The sequence below is a fragment of the Bos mutus genome, chromosome 24 (assembly GCF_027580195.1).
Source record: "Bos mutus isolate GX-2022 chromosome 24, NWIPB_WYAK_1.1, whole genome shotgun sequence".
Taxonomy (NCBI): Eukaryota; Metazoa; Chordata; class Mammalia; order Artiodactyla; family Bovidae; genus Bos; species Bos mutus.
Window position 1 is genome coordinate 54397363 of NC_091640.1, and position 20473 is coordinate 54417835.

A 20473-nucleotide genomic window follows, 5' to 3' on the forward strand; every position below is an offset into this window, starting at 1 on the left:
GCCCCAGTGAAAGGTCCAGCAGGCTGCAACGAAGATTCTGGGTGCTTCCACCAAGACCCGATGCAGCCAAGTAAATAAATTCATTTAAAAAATATGTAACCACATCTTCAAGATACCCTGTTTCCTCCTCTAATGAATGTGCCGTCCCTGAGTAGCTTCTGTAGATACGGAGAAGCCAACACACTTCTTATCTTTACAAACTCCAAAAGTGTTTCCCTGAAGGATAACTCTAAAATGGGCCTGTGTGTTTGTCTGAGATGTCACAGGGCAGAGAGAGAAGTTGGAAAACTGCCTTCTGCTCACAGCCACACAGAGGACCCAGGAAACCAGTCTGAGAGAAGGTCTCTGGAGACTCCTGAGAAAGTCAGTTCTCCTCTATGGAAGAAGGAGCCACAGGGTTTGCTATGGCAATACTAGAGCCTAACTTCTAGCCCTACAAGTTCTGAAAGGCGGAGTAATCTTGACACATCAAGCAACCAATTGGAAGCTCTGTTTACTTCTGGAAGGAAAATGGAAAGATTAAATTAAATAAGGTAACCGAGGTTACTTTAAAAACTGAAAGGCACCTCCACATGCCAGTGAGTACTGACAGTAGTAAAAATATGGGGTCACCCTTGTTTTTAAGATGTTTCTGCCAAATCTTTTAACTCTTGTTAGAAGTAATTGTGAGGATTAGCTTAATTTAATGATATATACATATCCACATAAGGCTGAGTGCCGAAGAATTGATGCTTTTGAATTGAACTGCTAGAGAAGACTCTTGAGAGTTCCTTGGACCAAGGAGATCAAATCAATCAATCCTAAAGAAATCAGTCCTGAATATTCACTGGAAGGACTGATACTGAAGCTGAAGCTTCAGAACTTTGGCCACCTGATGCGAAGAACTGACTCATTGGAAAAGACCCTGATGCTGGAAGGATTGAAGGCAGGAGGAGAAGGGGGCAACAGAAGATGAGATGGTTTGATGGCATCATTAGCTCAATGCACATGAATTTGAGCAAACTCCGGGAGGGAGTGAAGGACAGGGAAGTCTGGCATGCAGCAATCCATGGGGTTGCAGAGAGTCAGACATGACTTCTTTTATGCAAGAAAAAGCTTTTTCTTTTGAATTATAAAAGCTTAAAAGTTATCATCCTCTGAGATGCTTTCTAACATTAGAAATGCCAAGTTACAATATATTAAGTCTTTTATCTCTTTATCAAAATGATAAAGCTCACTGCAATTCAAGAAAGTCATGGCACCTATCTAACTCACTATCTATGTTTAAGGGAAATTAAATCACCCAAGCCACCAAATCGCCCACAGCGTCTTCCCTGCCCCATAGGGAAGCAGGCCTAAGCTATTGCTTGAATAAGCAGAGATCACCCACAAGATTGGGAGGGGGCACCTGCCACAGACCACTGGTTGGATGTCCATGTAGGTGTTGGTCAGTGTCTTCAATCTGACCAAAACAGGAAGTAGTATTAGGCCAATCAGAATCTTTTCTTGGAATTTGAAAGGAAGAGATGGTGGGAAAAGGTAATGAACCATCCAGGAAGAACAAGAACAACCAAAGAGTGAAACTGCATAAATAACACACTGCCAAGCAGGGTCAACAAAATAACCTGATTTTTCAAATCACGTTAGGTGCTAAAGTGTGGTCCTCCTATCTTCCCATGAGTACATCTTCTTTACAGCCGTATCTATCCAGTCTCAATCGTGAACAGAAATCCTTTATGCTAGCTTCACCAAGTCTCTTTTGCTTTAACCAAAAGAATCTGACTCATACTGATTTTGTTTTCTTGTCACTCAGCAAAGTGAATACCTCCACACACAGCTCGAAGTAACAAGTAAAACAAATATTTGTGATACCTACAATTTATGAAAACTGCACAAGCCAGGGCGTTCAAATACCCTTTTGGAAACACAAAACATCCATTTCCCTCAAGATACTTTTAAAACGTCAAGAGCTTTTTGAGAGTTCTTCATCATGACAGATCATATATAATAGAACTGAAAGAACAGATCAGTTTGGTTTCTAAAATGGTTACATTTTTGGCTCAAACACTGACAAAACCTATTATCCAGAAAGAAAAAAACAAACTATTTTTAAAGAAAAAATCAAACAAATTGTCTATACTTTTAATGGAAGGCATGTTGCCTCAACTGTAGTTTTACTGCATGGAAAACTCTCTTTAGGAAAAAAAAAGGTAAGCCAAAAATTTACTTAGAGTTAAATTATGAGTAAATACAAGTAATTTCAAAGGTTTATGGATAGTTTCCATAGTATTTTCTTCCTTATCTACAGAGATGTATGTAGGTTTCTGTGTTGTGCTCAGTCATGTCCAACTCTTTGTGACCCCACGGACTGTAGCCTGCCAGCTTCCTCTGTCCAAGGGATTTCCTAGGCAAGATACTGGAGTGAGTTGCCATTTCCTGTTCTAGGGGAGCTTCCCAACACAGGGACTGAACCCATATCTCTTGCGTCTTCTGCACTGGCGGGCAGGGTTTTCACCACTGTGCCACCTGGGGAAGACCTGCCTGTAAGTTAGAGATGTGCAGTGCTGCACAAGTTAGAAACCCACCTTCTGGGGCTGTATGCCTGCTCACAGGCATTCAGGGAAATTAATATTAGCAGTATCTCTGTGTGTTTCAAACATGTAGGTACAGGGTCAGTCCAAAATGGTCAGGGCCAGCTCAGTTCTCTTCTGTGGTCCAGTGAAGAGAAAGAGATAACAGGGAAACAAAAGGAAATAGGAAAAAAACCAAAGGACCAAGAGAAACTGATGTTTGAGTATAAGTTATTAAATGAGAATAAGAATGTGCACATTTTGAGATTCATAACAGTGCCCAGAGCAACAGTTGTAGATGGATGAACTAAGATCTTGAAACAGATTGAACTTTGAATGTTATATCAGAATATATGATGATTGTGGAAGGCTTAGAATTAAAAGAAAAGGAAATGAAAAGAAAAAGTTCAGGAAATTTCATGTAATACCATTTATTCTATCATATTTCAGAGAATTTTTCAAATTGCAGCTGAGCACTCAAGCCGTTTGATATCCATAAATCCACCCCCACCCCTAGCACACCCAGGACCAGCACACCAAATGAGTATTTGTAAGTAAGTCCCAAGAACTAAGGATGCTTTTCACAGTATTTCCTTCATTCTCTACAAAGTTGGGAGCACGACAAAACTATCTTATAATTCCACTTGTGGGCTAGCTAATTTAATGCCAGCTGAAGCAGAGATCCATTAACCTAATCAGTAGCATCAGGTGAAGGGAGACCTCAACAGCAACCTGTTCAGCACCAGGGGAGGGGACAGGCTCATTTACTCTTCAAAAGGGTTAACTGCCCCCTTCCCACACACACAGCCGTCTCCCTGTACCCGCAGTGACCTCTGCTTCCTTCCTGATCCCCCGGTAGCTAGAAAGGAAGAGACACATGACAGTTATATAACAAATCTCCCTTCCTCACACACTTTCAGGCTTCCTTTCTCTTGTGGGACAGAAGCCTTCTATCCTCTGCTCAGTGGACCAGAGGAGGGCAAATACACCAGGAAGTGCTTTTACTTGGGAGGTAGATTTGCAAACCTTTTAGCATTTGTAGCCTTGGATTTGAGATGCAGCAGCTTGTTTTCCAAAGACAGTTTTTTTTCTAGCAGTGTTCTCTTTTCCTAGGAGAAAATAAGAGACAAATCTTGCTTATTTCTTGTCCTCGGCGTGTGTGTGTTTCACAAGGCATTCTTGCAAACTGTTCACTAAAGATGCTTCTTGTAATACCAGAAATACGTTTTGAGCTCAAGAGTTAATTTCATAGGGAGCTGTTACAGTCCATCCCAGTGGCCCAGACAGGCATTCTCCTGCATGGTTTCAGCTCAGCACAGTTCAGTCGCTCAGTCGTGTCCGACTCTTTGCGACCCCATGGACTGCAGCACACCAGGCCTCCCTGTCCATCACCAACTCCCGGAGCTTGCTCAAACTCATGCCCACTGAGTCAGTGATGCCATCCGACCATCTCATCCTCTGCTGTCCCTTTACAAGTAGCTGAATAACAGGTCAAGACTAGGTGTCTTCACCGCCCTCACTTGTCTAGAGACCTTGGCTCCTTCCCTAGCCCACTTCTTGGTCAAACTTCTGCATCTCTCCATCCCATCCCAAACGCTGACTGCTCATCTCTCTCTAGGCACTGGTTCTCCCATCATTCCACCTGCTTCTCCTACATTAGTCTCAGTTATTGGTATCCAAGGATACTGTTGCACTGGTCTTGATACCTACCTCTCACACGGCAACTGTCAGAAGGTAGAAAAGTAGCAAATGTATTTTTGGTAAAGGCTCAAAGCCACAAGTGATAAAGTCACTTCCTAATTAGGATGGAACAGAAATTTTGACATTTTGAAAGAATACCTAAAGAAATGTCTTAATGTCATTATTAAACCAAACTCTTTCCATCCAAGAGGAAAACAGATACATCCATGAAAAACAAAGCTGTCATGATTGTACTTTTTTTTATACTTGATGGAAATAGATGTTTTGACACTATTTGCAATGCTGGTTAAAATCATACCTTCTGCAGAATTTATTTGGTAAAATATAAGACAGTGCCATTATAGCAAAATATCAGAACATCTCTGGACACGGACTGACCTGGTTTTGAAACTTGGTGACTGTGTAATTTTTGCCAAGGCTTTAACCTCTCTAGCTCTTATCACTGTTAAGAAAAATTAACCAAAACTTATGATTCAAAATACACGATTTTAATGTCGTATTGGGTCATTGTTTAATAACCTGACCCAAGGAATTTTTTTAATTCTCTTGGAGAATTTCTTTGTGTTTGACTTTATTATTTATTACTTGATTAGAGCCCTGATTTTGTGCAGTTGCTTGTTAATCTGTGGGTTTTCGCCTGGTAGAAAAGTAATCCCAAAGGTTATGTTTTCTTGACCTAAAGAATGTGAACTACCTTCGTATCTAACCCGGAAATCCTGTCTTATGTTCCTTGTTTCAAAATGCAGGTCAACAGCCAATTTCAAAAAATATTTTATCTAAATCAGCTTTACAATCTTGCTGGTTCCTTCATTAGTTAAGGAGTTGAATAAAACATCTGACATGTATTCATTAAATATATCAGAGTCATTTTTTTGACTTTTTGAACATCCCTAAAATGGGGATAATACTACCTACATTGAAATGTTGGGACAATTGGGGATGTATGTGAAAGGTTGACATGCTTCTCTAGAACACATTAGAACCTCAACATATAATAATTTGAAGGTGCCATGTATGTCATATCTTATGTGTGCTGTCAATTTTAAAATTTATACCAAATTTTTCAAAACTTTTCTGTGGCATTCTGGTTTTATATACATATACATATATATTTTTCTGCTGTAGTTCTAGTTGATCTGAGAGAACACGATACTCTGAAAGTTTATTATGATATTTGGATCACCAAAGAAACATATCACTTATAATATATTTAGAATTTACAGGGAAAAAATGGTGTTTTGACAAACATTCTTCCTAATGGACTTACTCTCCGTTCATGATCTTTATAACAAGGGTTTAAGGAGACCACACAGCAGGACAAGCAAATAGTCTGCCTCGGCCAGGGCGCCAGTATTTAGCTTGAACTTTTTTTAATGTAATTTTTATTTTATGTTTGAGTATAGTTGATTTACAATGTTGTGTCAGTTTCGGGTGTAAAGTGGTTCAGTAATACATATATCCATTCTTGTTCACATTCTTTTCCTGGGCGGGTTATTAGGGAATATTGAGTAGAATTCCATGTGCTATACAGTAGGTCCTTGAAACTTGGACTCTTAATGCTTCCTCTCTGACAACAGGGAAGATCACACTAGGCCAGTTAGCACTTTTCACTTTTCAGGGACAGTATCTTCTGGAAAGGAAAAAGCGTTCACAGCGCCACCCAGTGGACAATGCACTCTTGCCCAAACCACATCTCTGAAGAGCTTGCATTCCCTCACCCTATTTACTGAAGACGGCTTCCCTGATCAGTTTGGTAAAGAATCCACCTGCGATGCAGGAGACCCTGGTTTGATTCCTGGGTCAGGGAGATCCATGCAGAAGCGATAAACTACCCACTCCAGTATTCTTGGGCTTCCCTTGTGGCTCAGCTGGTAAAGAATCCGCCTACAATGTGGGAGACCTGGCTTCCATTCCTGGGTTGGGAAGATCCCCTGGAGAAGGGAAAGGCTACCCACTCTATTCTGGCCTGGAGAATTCCATGGACTATACAGTCCATGGGATCACAGAGTCAGACACGGCTGAGCAACTCTCACTTCACCACTTCACTTACTGATCAAGGTGAAGTGGACACCAATGTAAATCATTGCCATATGTTAACATCTAAATGATTCAGGAATCATGGACATCCTTTGTATCCCACAGCAGAGAAGCTGGGGGCATAACAGAAAGGATTTGTAAACTGCTAACTGGAGGACTGTGGAATAGTTCCTTGTTCATACGGTCCTCGTTTATAAAATGATGATGAGAAATTAGGTGGTCTCAAAAGTGCCTCTGAGCTCTAAAATTCTACTAGAGCTAAATCAACGACACTGGAAAACAAATACGACGCAACTGTAGTGCCCTGCTAGCCAAAGGAACATATGCCATATTAAAATGCTCTTATTGGGCGCTTTTGCTGGCTTATCACTGTGTTTATGGGATTCATTCTCACTGCATTCCTGATTAAAGCGGGACAGATGGTGAAGGTTTTAAGTAATGTGTTCATTACCAGACCTCATACCACTAATGGCTATTTACTGGAGCAGTGGCTCATGCAATGAGTAGAAAATGAATCCTTCTCCAGGGGGGTGCTCACCACCAGGGCAGTATTTATCAACCTTTGTTGGGGATGTTCATTTTTAATTGTCATTTCTTTTTGAACTCATGTCTTTTTCTTATTAATTACTAAGGTATTAAGAGTAATCCCTCCTCATTCTGATACACACTCCGCTCCTGAGAAACCCTTCATCATGGCCTGTATGCTCAGTATCTCCTTAAAACAAGATGCTACCAAGCTTTGCTTCTTATATTTGTTTGATCATTTTGCAAATATAATGTATCCTTAAACGACATTAAAAAAAATTCCTTCACATTTTCTTTCCACTGCATCCCCATCTACCTCCACTTCCCAGAGATCCCCAAAGACTCTGCTTTAGGAAGTCATTGAACTAGAATGTTCTGGAAGGGTCCTGCATGAACTTGCTGAACCTTGGGCGTCCGGTCCACTTACTGTGTCACAAAGCTCCTCGAGAGAACTCTCCATTAAGGGTCAATATCAAGACAAATGCCAGGCCATCACTTCTCAAAATCTGCCAGGATCTAAGCTGATTAACCTTATGCTGGGGTCTGTTCCCCTGCCTTCAGTAGGATGTCAGCTTCCCTGAGGACCCCTATGAGAATGCATGAAAGGAGGGCTGGGAAGTTCCTGGAGTCTCACATGACCCAGATACATTATATTGCAATCTCCACAAAGAGACTATATCTGGTCCACCCCAAATAGATATCTAGCCTCTTGCTCTGCCTGGTACATGGTAGGAGCTCAAATACTTGTTGAATATATATAGTCCAGTGAATATACCCCAGAATTCTGAGATGAACTCACATCCAGGGCAGATTTCCTCGGGCTTCTAGAAGATGGAAATTACATTCCGTTATTTTTTGTTAATTTTCAGGGACTGACAGCTGGCCACTAAACATGGCCCAGTGTTACTGGGTTTGAGGTGATTGCAAACCTAAATTTAAATGTCAAGCTGGTTAATCAAGTAGTTTAATTAAGCAACTCTATTTAAATTGAGGAAAGGAATTGTCTTCCCTTCCTCAATGCAAATGTTCCTTGTGCTATCTGAGTTTGCCAAACAATTTTGTTTAGTTGCTAAGTCATGTCCAACTCTTTATGACCCCATGGATTTGTAGACTGTCAGGCTCCTCTGTCCATGGGATTTTATATACAGGATAAATATTCTTTGAAAAAAAAACTTTTTACTTTGTGTTGCACTACAGCCAATTAACAATGCTGTGATAGATTCGGGTGGACAGTAAAGGGAACCAGCCATATATATACATGTATCCACTCTCCCCCAAAATCCCTTCCCATCCAGGCTGCCACATAACACTGAGCAGAGCTCCTTATGCTTTACCGTAGGTCCTTGTTAGTTTTCCACTTTAAATATATAGCAGTGTGTATATGTCAATTCCAAACCCCCTAATTATCCCTTCGCCATCCTCTCTCCCTCCTGCAACCATCAGTTCATTCTTTAAGTCTATGAGTCAGTTTCTGTTTTGTGAGTAAGTTCACTTGTACCATTTCTTGTTAGGTTCTGCACATAAGGGATGCCGTACGATGTTTCCCCTTCTCTGCCTGACTTCACTCAGTATGACAGTCTCTAGGCCCATTCATGTTGCTGCAAGCGGTTTATTTCATTCTTTTTAAAGTCTGAGTAATACTCCACTGTATATATGCACCACATCTTCTTTATCCATTTGCAGGATAAATACTCGAACAGCAAAGTATTCATCCAAATGTTACAGTTTGTCCAAAACATCTAACTTATAAACTGCTACACATGGGCAAACCAGCTACTTGAGAGCATTCTAGCCCTGTGATTTTGGCCAAAGTAAAACACTGAACATCACCCACCATACAACACAATTGTAGCTGTAGATTATTATTACTAAGTTCAGTTAAGTTTAGGCTTCTTTAATTTTCATGATTTCCTCATAGGACCTTCATTAAGATCACAAATTCAGCCAAACTCACAGTTATAAATTAAATTCTTAGGAAATATGTAAAAAATTGATCAAACTTTTCTCGGGCAAATATCCTGAATGTTGAAATGTGATGCTTTGGAAGTGACATTTATAGGAAAAGGAAAGGCAAAGTCTCTCAGTCGTATCCAACTCTTTGCAACCCCATGGACTGTAACCTGCCAGGCTCCTCTGTCCATGGAATTCTCCAGGCCAGAATACTGGAGTGGGTAGCCATTCCCTTCTCCAGGGGATCTTCCCAACCCAGGGATCAAACCCAGGTCTTCCATATTGCAGGTGGATTCTTTACCAAGCCCCCAGGGAAGCCCTGACATTTCTAAAATAGCCTCAATTCAAGCAGATTCATAAAACAAAATAAGGCTGAGAAGAGTGGAGGCAAATCGGCAAATTCGTATAATAAATACAAAAATGCATTGAGAAGAGGGCAGCAGAGGATGAGATCGTGAGACAGCACCACCGTTGATGGACATGAATCTGCAAATTCCAGGACAGCGTGAAGGACAGAGACTCAGTGGACATAAATCGGAGCAAACTTTGGATGAAGGACGGAGGAGCCTGGCATGCTGCAGTCCGTGGGGTCAGAGTCGCGACTGGAAAGCAACGACAACAACGCCAGGCAATATTTACGAGAAGTTAAAAAAGTCTGTATTATCTACTCCAACTCAGTTTCAAAGATGCCAACTGTTTATTTACTATTAAAAAATATTCCTTGGTTTGTCTGAATTCTGAATTCTAAGGCATGCCAAATGAAACGTACGTGTTCACTTTTTGTGTGTATTTGGAGGGCCAGCTACTTAAAGAAGTGCTGCATGAAACTTTCAATAATTTTTGTTCTATTATCATTCTTCCCTAAATTGTCTCTTTTGAAAGTTACAATTTCCACAGAATGTCTTTTCTCATTTGTGAACTATGCCTGTCCTATGGCAGGTATAGACTTTTATGAACCTAAAAGGAACACGGTTGGCCAAAAATAAACACTCCATCAACTAGTCCACAGCGCTACGACTGCAGGGATTCGCTGCGCCATGACCGGCAGTAGATGGGCTTTGTGATCCTTTCCATTGTTTCTATTCACGGCCTCACCTAGTTCCCCTTTCTCAGCCATACGTTTACTAGGGGAAAAAGTGACAGATAATATGACTGCAGTGTTTGTAAAAAGGTAGCTCTGTAACTACAACACACATCATGTAAATGTGTAAGGCAAGAAATGAACAAAGAGTACTTTCACTTAATGCTATTTTCATATTATTTTCATTCATTCTCATGCTAACTATATCAGGAAAAAGTGCCTCTAATTCTCCAAGGACCTACCTTTTCCATTCTTTGTACAAGATTCTCCAACTCTGTTATTTGCTTATGTTTTTCTTCAAGCTTTTCAGCAATTTGATCCAGATTTTCAACATGTTGTTTCAATTTCTGTTCTTTTTCAAGTTTGTCCACCTTTGGTTAGAAAAGCAGTTGTCAGACCATTGTTTTAACTAAACTGATACAGATATTATCTCTAGAATTACTTCTGTGAATTCAGTCTTCCTTTAAAATAAACCTGATAGGCTACAGCAACACTAAGTCAATGGAGAATCAATAATACATAAATATTATTTCTAGAAGTTGATATCTGTTACTAAAAAGCATCCTCTCTGAAAGTGGGACAGAAAGAAAAGACAGTAATTCTAAAAAAGCAAAACTTTTGAATTTTTCTCAACAAAACTTACATAGAACAAAACCAAGATCTTATGTATTCAAGTAAAAAATGTTTTATTTTTAATCAGAAAATGTCATAAAAACAGAATACTTATCTCCACGGTGTCAGGGGGTTATCACTGAGCCACTGAACCTAGGAGTTATACTAACAGACAGGAGACAAGTCTTCAGCAGGCAGGCCCTAGGCCACACGTGGGAGTGTTTCAACTGACTTGCAACTGACGTGAGCACACACATCTGCTTCTGTATTTAATAGGACTTGAGATTTTTCAATTAAAAAAAAAAAGTGTCTGCTTTCCCTTGAACTCACTAGGTGGGCACTCCTGCCCCGGAACCTCAGGCTGGGCAGAGTCCCTTTTGCAGGGACACGGGCACTTCCATCCCCCTGCTCACTCGTTCACTTAGGTACTTCACCTGCACCCTCATGCCTACGAGTCTGTGACCATCACCCCCAGAGCCAGAAGCTTGAGGGCGTGTCACCTAGGCAGTGGGCTTCCTACCGTGCTCCCCAGGGACCCTCCTAGGGCCGGAGCTGGCAGAGATCAGATGCCCCACCCAAGCCTGAATGAGCTTTCCTGTTTTGAGTTTTGACAAACACACATACACACACTTCTCCTCTTCCCCAGTCCTGAATACATTTTCCAGATACAGTTTTATTGGTCTTAGGATACATAGTTCAGGTTTAAAAACAAATGAATAAAAAGTGTATGTGTGTGATATACAGACATTCGTATAATATTATAAGATTTTAATGTATATATGCATATATTAAAATATAGAAATATAAAATATAATTTAATATGAAATATATATGTACATATACATGATTTTTGTTTGTTTCCTCTGAAGAATCTTTCCAGGACCAAAACAATTTTGAACCTATTTATCAAGCCCAACTTTATCATTAAAAAAAAAATGTTGTAATATTTATTTTTTAAATTAATTAATTAATTTGGCTGTGCCAGGTCTTAGTCGTGACATGCAAGATCTTTAGTTGTGGCACGTGGACTCTTAGCTGCATCTGAGCACGTGGGATCTAGTTCCCTGACCAGGGACTGAACCTGGGCCCCTTGTATTGGAAGTGCAGAGTCTTAGCCACTGGACCCCCAGGGAAATCCCCCAACTTTTTCATTTTAGAGTCAAGTCCAGAGAGACAGAATGACTCAACTGGGTCACCTAGTTAGTCAAAGGCAGAGCCAGAAGAGAAGCCACTGGCTAGCGTCATGGGGCCATCCCTGATTTCTAGGCTGAGTGGCATGTCCTCTCTCCCGCCGGCGCTCTGCAGGGCTCTGGGCAACGGTGGCAACAGAGCAGCTTGGTAACATCCAGGTACCAAGTACCAGGGCTGGGGGGGATCAGGGCAGAAGATGGGCAGACTGGCCTTCCGAGGGCCTGCCTGGTCACGTGGCCATTGCCTGTTTCACATCTAACTCCTCCCTAAAAGGGAGACTTGGACAACTTGGAGGTTAGTTCACCAGTGTGCAAGCCTCTGGCTCAGTACCTGGAGGAGGTGCCTCCTGTCCTCATGCTTCTTTCTTACTTCTTCAGACCGTGTTTGATAGTTTTCCAATAATCTCTGGGCCACATTTCTCAGAGCCACTGCTCCTGCTTCTCTGGAGGCTTCGAGCTAGAAACAAAAGGTCACTGTGCATGCTCTGACAGGTACAACAAGCAGGGTTAAGGACAGGGCAGTGTGATGGGCAACCAAAAGCACAGTCTGTAACCAAACCATATGCACCCTCATAGACAATGGCTGGGAGCAAAGATGCTGTTACCTGGTAAGAAGAAAACAAAATGAGAAGGCCCTATTTACTGGGGCTGTCATGAAAGTGATTAGCACTGGGCAGCCAAGCAAGAGCTAAGAACAACACCCTGCATTAAAGACCACACCCTGTAAAGTGTTCCCTGGTGCCCCATTGGCTTATACAGGAATTTGCAAGCGTTTTATCATCAGTGGCCACGACAGTACTAAAAATGTATTTCCTAAAATAGAAGCTGGACAAGATTGAAGTACTAGGGGCAATAAAGACAAAGTGTCATGAATCTTTCAAGGATTTCACCTAAGAAATAATCAAGGATGGCTACAAAGATTTACCTACTAAATCACTATAAGGCTAAATGTGCTAAGTCGCTTCAGTGGTGTCCGACTCTTTGTGAACCTATGGACTGTAGCCTGTCAGGCTCTTCTGTCCATGGGATTCTCCAGGCAAGAATACTAGAGTGGACTGCCATGGCCTCCTTCAGGGGATCGAATCCCGACCCAGGGATCGAACCCGTGTTTCTTATGTCTCCTGCACTGGCAGGTGGTTCTTTACCAGTAGCACCTGGGAAGCCCCATAAAACTGTATATAAAATAAGCCAAAAAAAGGAAACTATAAGGCACCAACAATAAATTAGCTAAACAAAACAATGAGACATTTCACTATGAGTGCACTAATTTATATGCAATTATTAATATTTAATTATTGTATATGTAAAGATTTTTAAATTTTATTGCAGTAAAAACACTTAACATGAGACTTGCCCCATTAACAGATTTTAAGTGTACAATACAGTATTAACTATAGGCACAATATTATACAGTAAATCTCTAGAATTCACTCATCTTGTACGTCTTGAAACTATACCCATTGAACTTTTGTTAAAATCATTTTAATAATAAAAATTATCTTCAAAATAAAACAGTGAGATTAAATTTATCAAGTGTAAAACTGCTTCACTAAGTTTGTGAGCACACTGTGGATTTATGGATATATGTGGATGACTGTCTGCTTTCACAGAAGCACGAATCTATCTTATTGGCTCAAAGGCTCAAAGTACAAAAGGAGAATTTCCTCCTACTGGTCACACCTTGATTTTCAACACTTCATTCTCTTTGTTCATTTCTGAGAGCTGTAGGTCTTTTCCTTTTATCCTTTCCATGAGCGGATCCAAACTGCCACCAGAGAAATCCACTGCAGAGTCAGAGCCATTTTGAATGTTTCCACAGCACTGAAATGAACAAACAAGAAAATCACACACCTGACTTTTCTTTTACTCTACTAACTTTGATAACAATAATTATCGCTCAGTATTACTTATGTCAATGGAGTAGTAAATGGCAACCCACCCAAAGGATTCTTGCTTGGAAAATCCCATGGGCAGAGTAGTCTGGCGGGCTACCGTCCATGGGGTCACAAAGAGTCAGACACTGCTGAGCATAGCTCAGCACATGACATATATCAAGATTCAGGTCAACAAATACATCTTTTGACTCTAAAATATCAATGAGAAATTCTAGATGAAGCAGCTGGCCTCTATATTTGCACAAATATGCATAGATTCTAATATTGAAAGGAGAGAAGAAGTACATCTTTCATGCCTTTTACATTCTCTACAGTTTCACATATACTATTAAGACCTTTGAGGAGATAGATGATATCCACAAAGCCAGTTGGTTCGTTTTTTTGTATCTCTGTTGTTTGCTGACCTTCTGTGGTTTGAGATGCCGGAGGCAGACCCACTGGAAACAGTTTATCTACATCCCCAAGAAGCTATTCCTATTGAGAATAGCTCCAACAACCTCCCCATTGTTCTAGCCAATGGCTGATACTGGAGTGAGTTCCATTTCTTCCTCCAGGGGATCTTCCCGACCCAGGGATTGAGGTGGCATCTCTTGGGTCTCCTGCATTGGCTGGCGGATTCTTTATCACTGAACCACCTAGGAAGCCCTAGGGGTTGATAACCAGCCCTCAATTTACTCAACTCACAGACAGCATATGACAGAACAGTCCCTCCTCGCTTTCTGAAACCCTTTTTTGCTCATCTTCAATGGCTCCATTCTCTCCCACCTTTCCTCTTTGTTCACTAGCTTCGCTTCTTCCCCTCCTGTGATGATTCCTCTTCTTCTTCTCAGTATCTAAACATTGGAAACCTCAGGACTCCGTGCTTAGGTTTTCTCTCACTTCTATCCACACTCATGTGTTTGGTCATTTCCTCCAGTTTCAGAACTTTAAATACCATCCTTACTCTCCAAATCTCAACCCCATAGTCTGAGCCTTCTAGCACAGTCCTCTGCCCTTAACTCCAGAATCAGCTATCCAACCATCCATTAGAACCTTCACTTGGAGGTCTACAAAGCAACTCAGCAATAGTCAGAACTAAATGTTTGATCTTTCCTGTCAGTCACAACATTAATCATTTTGCCAGTTTTAGAGAACTTAAGAAAATAATTGGAAAATAATAATAATACACGTTAGTTTGGGAGATAAGGATGATAAAGACTATGTTTATGCATCATCGTGTGGTACTTTCTAGTATTCTCTGCGGCTATTCTACAGAGCAGATGACACTGTCATTGATGAAGTATCTGTGGTTCAGGTGAGGTTTAACCTGGCATATCCCAGACTAGGGTAAGTGCAGAGTGCTTAAAATTATGAATAAAAGGCTGGTCATGGGGGAAGGACTGTCTGATCACTCGGTCTAATGGCTCCAACTGGGTGTCAATTGGTGTGACCCAGGCGAATCTACAAGTCCATACCTTTGTCTATCACTGTAACATGTTGCTTTCATTTATCCTAACTGGGCCAACATCTTCCCATATACTTTAGATGAGTAAGTCAAGTTTAAAATATTCAAGTAAGATCTGGCCACTCCAGTCTAATCCTACTAATGACATCTAGATATTTCATACATATGCTCGTTAACATCATTAGATACCAACAAAAGATTTAATACTTGACATGCAAAGAATAATTTAATAATATCAAAAGTTACTTAAGTGACATCTATATGGCTTTATGTTCACTCACTGAAGGAATAAAAGCAGTACATTTGATAAATTCATTACCTTTGCATCTAGTTTGTGATTTGCACTGTTATGTCTTACTTCATCTCTAAATATTTGATTTCGGATCTTTTCCAGAGTAGTTCGAATCTAAAAGGGAAAAAAAAATTTTTTTTCAAAGGCATTTAATCCCCAAAACTTTCTTTTTCAATACGAGTTACAAGGTACCAAATTTATCTGAAAGTAGTACAAATATACTGATATCATATTTAAACAACTGCCATCAACTTAACTTACATTTATACTAATATTGTTTAGATTGCAGAAAATGAGCATTTTTGTCTTTAAAACTGTTCCTTAGGCAAACCTAAAATATAACCCAAATGAATGTTATACCACGAAGTAATTGTATTTAGTAATTAGTGTTTAATACTATTTAGTTCTATTTTTTTATATAGTCATTTCCTACTAATTTGCTATTTGGTAATGACTATAAAACAATTACTATTGGTAATCACTACAAAATAATTACTATTCAGTAATTACTACAAAATAATTACTATCCAATAATTACTACAAAATAATTACTATCTAGTAATTACTAGAGAATAACTACTATTTAGCAATTACTAGAGAATAATTACTCAGAGGAGATCGTACAAATTTATGCATGAAATATAAGCTTCATGTCTTGGTTATCTATGGAACTGCAAGACACTCAAAGATGAATTACTTGACCTGAATAAGTTACAAACTAGCTATGTCCAAATTCTTCCATCTGTTCTAAAACACATTTTATGAGAATACATACTTTTGTCAGCCATTATCACTGGATTCTGGTTAAGATTCACATTTTTAATCATGTGCAACATGTAGTGCTTGGCGATAGTTACTCTGAACTGCTTAAGAAGGTGTTCCTTGTTAGGTAAGCAAAGACAGGAACTCAGCAGGAAAGGTAAACATCTAGCTGGCAACAAAGTCTCCACGCTGATGAAAGAACTAAGAAATGTATGAAACCGCAGGATAGGACTTCCCTGGTGGTGCACTGGATAAGAATCCACCCGCCAATGCAGGGGACACAGCTTTGATCCCTGATCCAGGAAGATTCCACATTCCGCAGAGCAACTAAGTCCATGCTCGACAACTACTGAGCCTGAGCCCTAGAGTCCACCGGCCAGACTACTGAGCCCGCAACTACTGGAGACCCAGCGCCCCAGGGCCTGTGCTCTGCAACCAAAGAAGCCAACACAAGAAGCCCGCACAGCACAGTGGAGAGTAGCGCCCGCGCGTCCCGCATCCAGAGAAAGTCCACGCACAGCAATGGAGACCCAGAGCAGCCCAAACAAACCAACAACCACAAGGACAAAAATCCCAGGAGGAGGCAGGGGTGAACAGTAGGGGACAAACTAAATGCCGACAGGTGTTTCAAATCCTCCCTGTCCTTAACTCAGCTTTATTCCAAGTGAAGAACAGAGGCTCATACCCTCAAGAGAAACGGTTACACACTCAAGAGAAATGCACCCGTGTCTGCATGTCAGCTATCAAGGCTGTCCTTTGCCAAACTAGGTTTGTTCCTCCTCACGTATTCTAGGGAGGGAGAAACAAAGCCCGCTCATTTGTAGCAGACTTTACTGTGAAAACTCATAGCGTGCTAACGTGATTTCCAGCGCCCACATACCTTTCTCACGTATTCGGTCTCTTCAATAATGTGAGCTGATGGGGACTCGTACATGGCAGAATCATCTTCCGTCTTCCCCCCCTGGGGCACTGTCGCGGTCCCGTTACTGTTGTCATCGTGACATCCAGCTTTAGGAAAACATAAATCAGTGGGACAAAACTAATTCCTTTGATGTTATAATTCTGTGGTTGTAAACTGAACGGAGTTCTGTACTGGCACTGTAATCGAATATAGTAATACTAGAAAATATTATAAATTATTGAAATCTGCATGTATCTAAGATCCAGGAATTAACTTAATATTAAAACACCACCAGATGAAACAATCATTGATTAGAAATTTAAAAATTAAACTGAAATGGAAAAATATGGAATTTTTCTTCTTATTCCATATTAATTAGACTATAACACCTCAAGAGTAGAGACTATGCCTTATTCATTTTCATATTCTAGCACATTGTAAGTGCTTAATAAATGTCTATGGAGCTAAAATAAGATAAAATCGTATGTATATAAAAATGCACACACACACATATATAACTTACAATAAGGGCTTCCCAGATGACACTAGTGGTAAAGAATCCACCTGCCAACGCAGGAGACGCAACAGACCTGGATTCCATCCCTGGGCCAGGGCAGTTGCCCTGAAGAAAGAAATGACAACCCACTCCAGTATTCTTGCCTGGGAAACCCTATGGACAGAGGAACCTGACGGGCTACAGTCCATGGGGTCCCAGAGTCGGACACGATTGAGAACACAGGACATGTATAACTTTCAAACTTGTACGTATATCATTTTACACGTCACAGAGACCTTTAATATTCTACATTTTATTTAACTCTCAAAAGCCTGTAAAGGCCATTTACCAAAGAACTATTTGTAATAAGAAAATATCAAGAAAAGTGCAGGTGCCCACAAAAAGAGACCTGATTAAATGAACTACCTACATCTTCTCTAGGATATATTTATTCAACGAAAAAGCATGGGGCACAAAAGCATACATTGCATCATAATCTCTCTAAGAAAGGCAAGAAGGATGGAAGGAGAAAATCTGTGATGTATAGTTTTGACCCTGAACAGTGTAATTATTTTACCTAATTACAAAATATAACTGAATTAAAAGGAAAGATATCTTCCAAAATAAAAAACAAGAAACGAATACATTTGCCTACCAAATCGGTGGCATATCCACATGAACTATTTGAAATCACACACATATGCTCACACAGTCATGTCCAACTCTTTGCAACCCCATGGACTATAGCCCACCAGCCTCCTCTGTCCATGGCATTTCCCAGGGAAGAATACTGAAGTGGGTTGCCATTTCCTACTCCAGGGGATCTTCCCGACCCAGGGATCGAACCCGAGTCTCTGGAGTCTCTTGCATTGGCACGTGGATTCTTTACCACTGAGTCACCTGAGAATCCTGGGACTGATTTTTCCAGGTGTGCTATGTCCTAAGAACAAAAAGAATCACAAAGCAATCTTAAACTGTACTCATTAATAACACTGTTAGTGGAAACATTGCAATTGCTATTTTGAAACTATTATATGTGTGTGTGTGCATGCATGCGAGTCACCTACATGACAGAAAATGTAGAATGAAGAAGTCACTGTCTTAATGTCTTAAGAGCCAAGATTTTTATCATTAAAAAAAAAAAATTCTAAATTAGAACCAAAAATGTTCTGTAAAAATCTTATAATCCAAACTGAAACCATGAGTATAAAATATTTATCTTCATTTAAAAATGTATATTCCAAGTCTATCCACTGAAAATTTAGAAAGAGAAGCAATTAACACTCCCAGTGCTCAGATTGTGTTATTAGTACACCATTTTCTATGAATAAAAAAATGTAACCAGGGCTTCTTGACTGATTTAGATCTGAGGCAAGAAGTGCAGAAGGTGAGACTGAGACATCTTGTCGTATCAGAAAGTGGAAAAGTGATCACCTACTACTTGCATAAGACACAAAGAGCCAACCTGAAGAGGAATGACTGTGATTGAGTAAAACATATCAAAAATTTTTTAATTCTTGAAATTTTGTTAACAAAAGAAAAACCACCACTATGACCAACAATCCTCAAACTCACCAGAGACAGGCCACCATTATACTAAAAAGTATCCCAGAAAAGAGAGCAAGAGGGAATGCAAACAGACATTTATTTTGCCTTTATGATACAAATTTACCGTATATCTCTTGGTAACCGTATCAGTTCAGTTCAGTCACTCAGTCGTGTCCGACTCTTTGTGACCCCATGAATTGCAGCATGCCAGGCCTCCCTGTCCATCACCAACTTCCGGAGTTCACTCAAACTCACGTCCATTGAGTCATCTCATCCTCTGTCATCCCCTTCTCCTCCTGCCCCCAATCCCTCCCAGCATCAGAGTCTTTTCCAATGAGTCAACTCTTCACGTGAGGTGGCCAAAGTACTGGAGTTTCAGCTTTAGCATCAGTCCTTCCAAAGAACACCCAGGACTGATCTCCTTTAGAATGGACTGGTTGAATCTCCTTGCAGTCCAAGGGACTCTCAAGAGTCTTCTCCAACACCACACTTCAAAAGCATCAATTCTTCGGCACTCAGCTTTCTTCACAGTCCAACTCTCACATCCATACATGGCCACTGAAAAAACCATAAACTTAACTAGACGGACCTTTGTTGGCAAAGTAATGTCTCTGCTTTTCAATATGCTGTCTAGGTTGGTCATAACTTTCCTTCCAAGGAGTAAGCGTCTTTTAATTTCATGGCTGCAGTCACCATCTGCTGTGATTTTGGAGCCCCCAAAAATAAAGTCTGACACTGTTTCCACTGTTTCCCCATCTATTTCCCATGAAGTAATGGGACCAGATGCCATGATCTTAGTTTTCTGAATGTTGAGCTTTAAGCCAACTTTTTCACTCTCCTCTTTCACTTTCATCAAGAGGCTTTTGAGTTCCTCTTCACTTTCTGCCATGAGGGTGGTGTCATCTGCATATCTGAGGTTCTTGATATTTCTCCCGGCAATCTTGATTCCAGCTTGTGCTTCTTCCAGCCCAGCGTTTCTCATGATGTACTCTGCATAGCAGTTAAATAAGCAGGGTGACAATATACAGCCTTGACGTGCTCCTTTTCCTATTTGGAACCAGTCTGTTGTTCCATGGCCAGATATAGTTGATTCTGAAAATTGTGCTAAAGAATTCCTACCAATAAATCCAAAAGGACTAACAGAGTTAGAAAACCTACTTTTTGCAACCCGTTATGAAGTGATAGATGCTAAGCAACAGTCATAAACCTGTGCTAAAAACACTAGGCAAGAGGTTGATGAAGAATGCATCAACCCCAGGGACTCCACTAATCAACTGTAAAAGAAAAGTGGAAAAGAGACAGCCAGACATTGTGTTCTCTAGATGTGCTACAATCACAAGTAGAAGCACCACCTGTGAGGTGTGAAGTCCTCTATCTACCAGTGGGAAATATCTGAAAAAGAAGAAACCGTTCAGTGACTACAAGGGTGAAGGTTGCCAACAGCCAAATCCAGATCACATAAAATTCTATAAGACATATTATTATTCCTT

At 40.4% G+C, this 20473-nt stretch overlaps 1 protein-coding gene across 1 annotated transcript in view; it reads right to left on the reverse strand.

Annotated features, from left to right (window-relative positions):
- The window catches only part of CCDC68 (coiled-coil domain containing 68), a 41540-nt gene extending 24506 nt beyond the window's left edge, over window positions 1-17034 (reverse strand). The window contains 7 exon segments of the mRNA XM_005899804.2: window positions 3576-3658; window positions 10086-10214; window positions 11977-12102; window positions 13326-13466; window positions 15304-15390; window positions 16919-17019; window positions 17022-17034. Coding sequence (XP_005899866.2) covers window positions 3576-3658; window positions 10086-10214; window positions 11977-12102; window positions 13326-13466; window positions 15304-15390; window positions 16919-17019; window positions 17022-17034 — 680 coding nt within the window.
- Between the last annotated feature and the right edge of the window lie 3439 nt (window positions 17035-20473).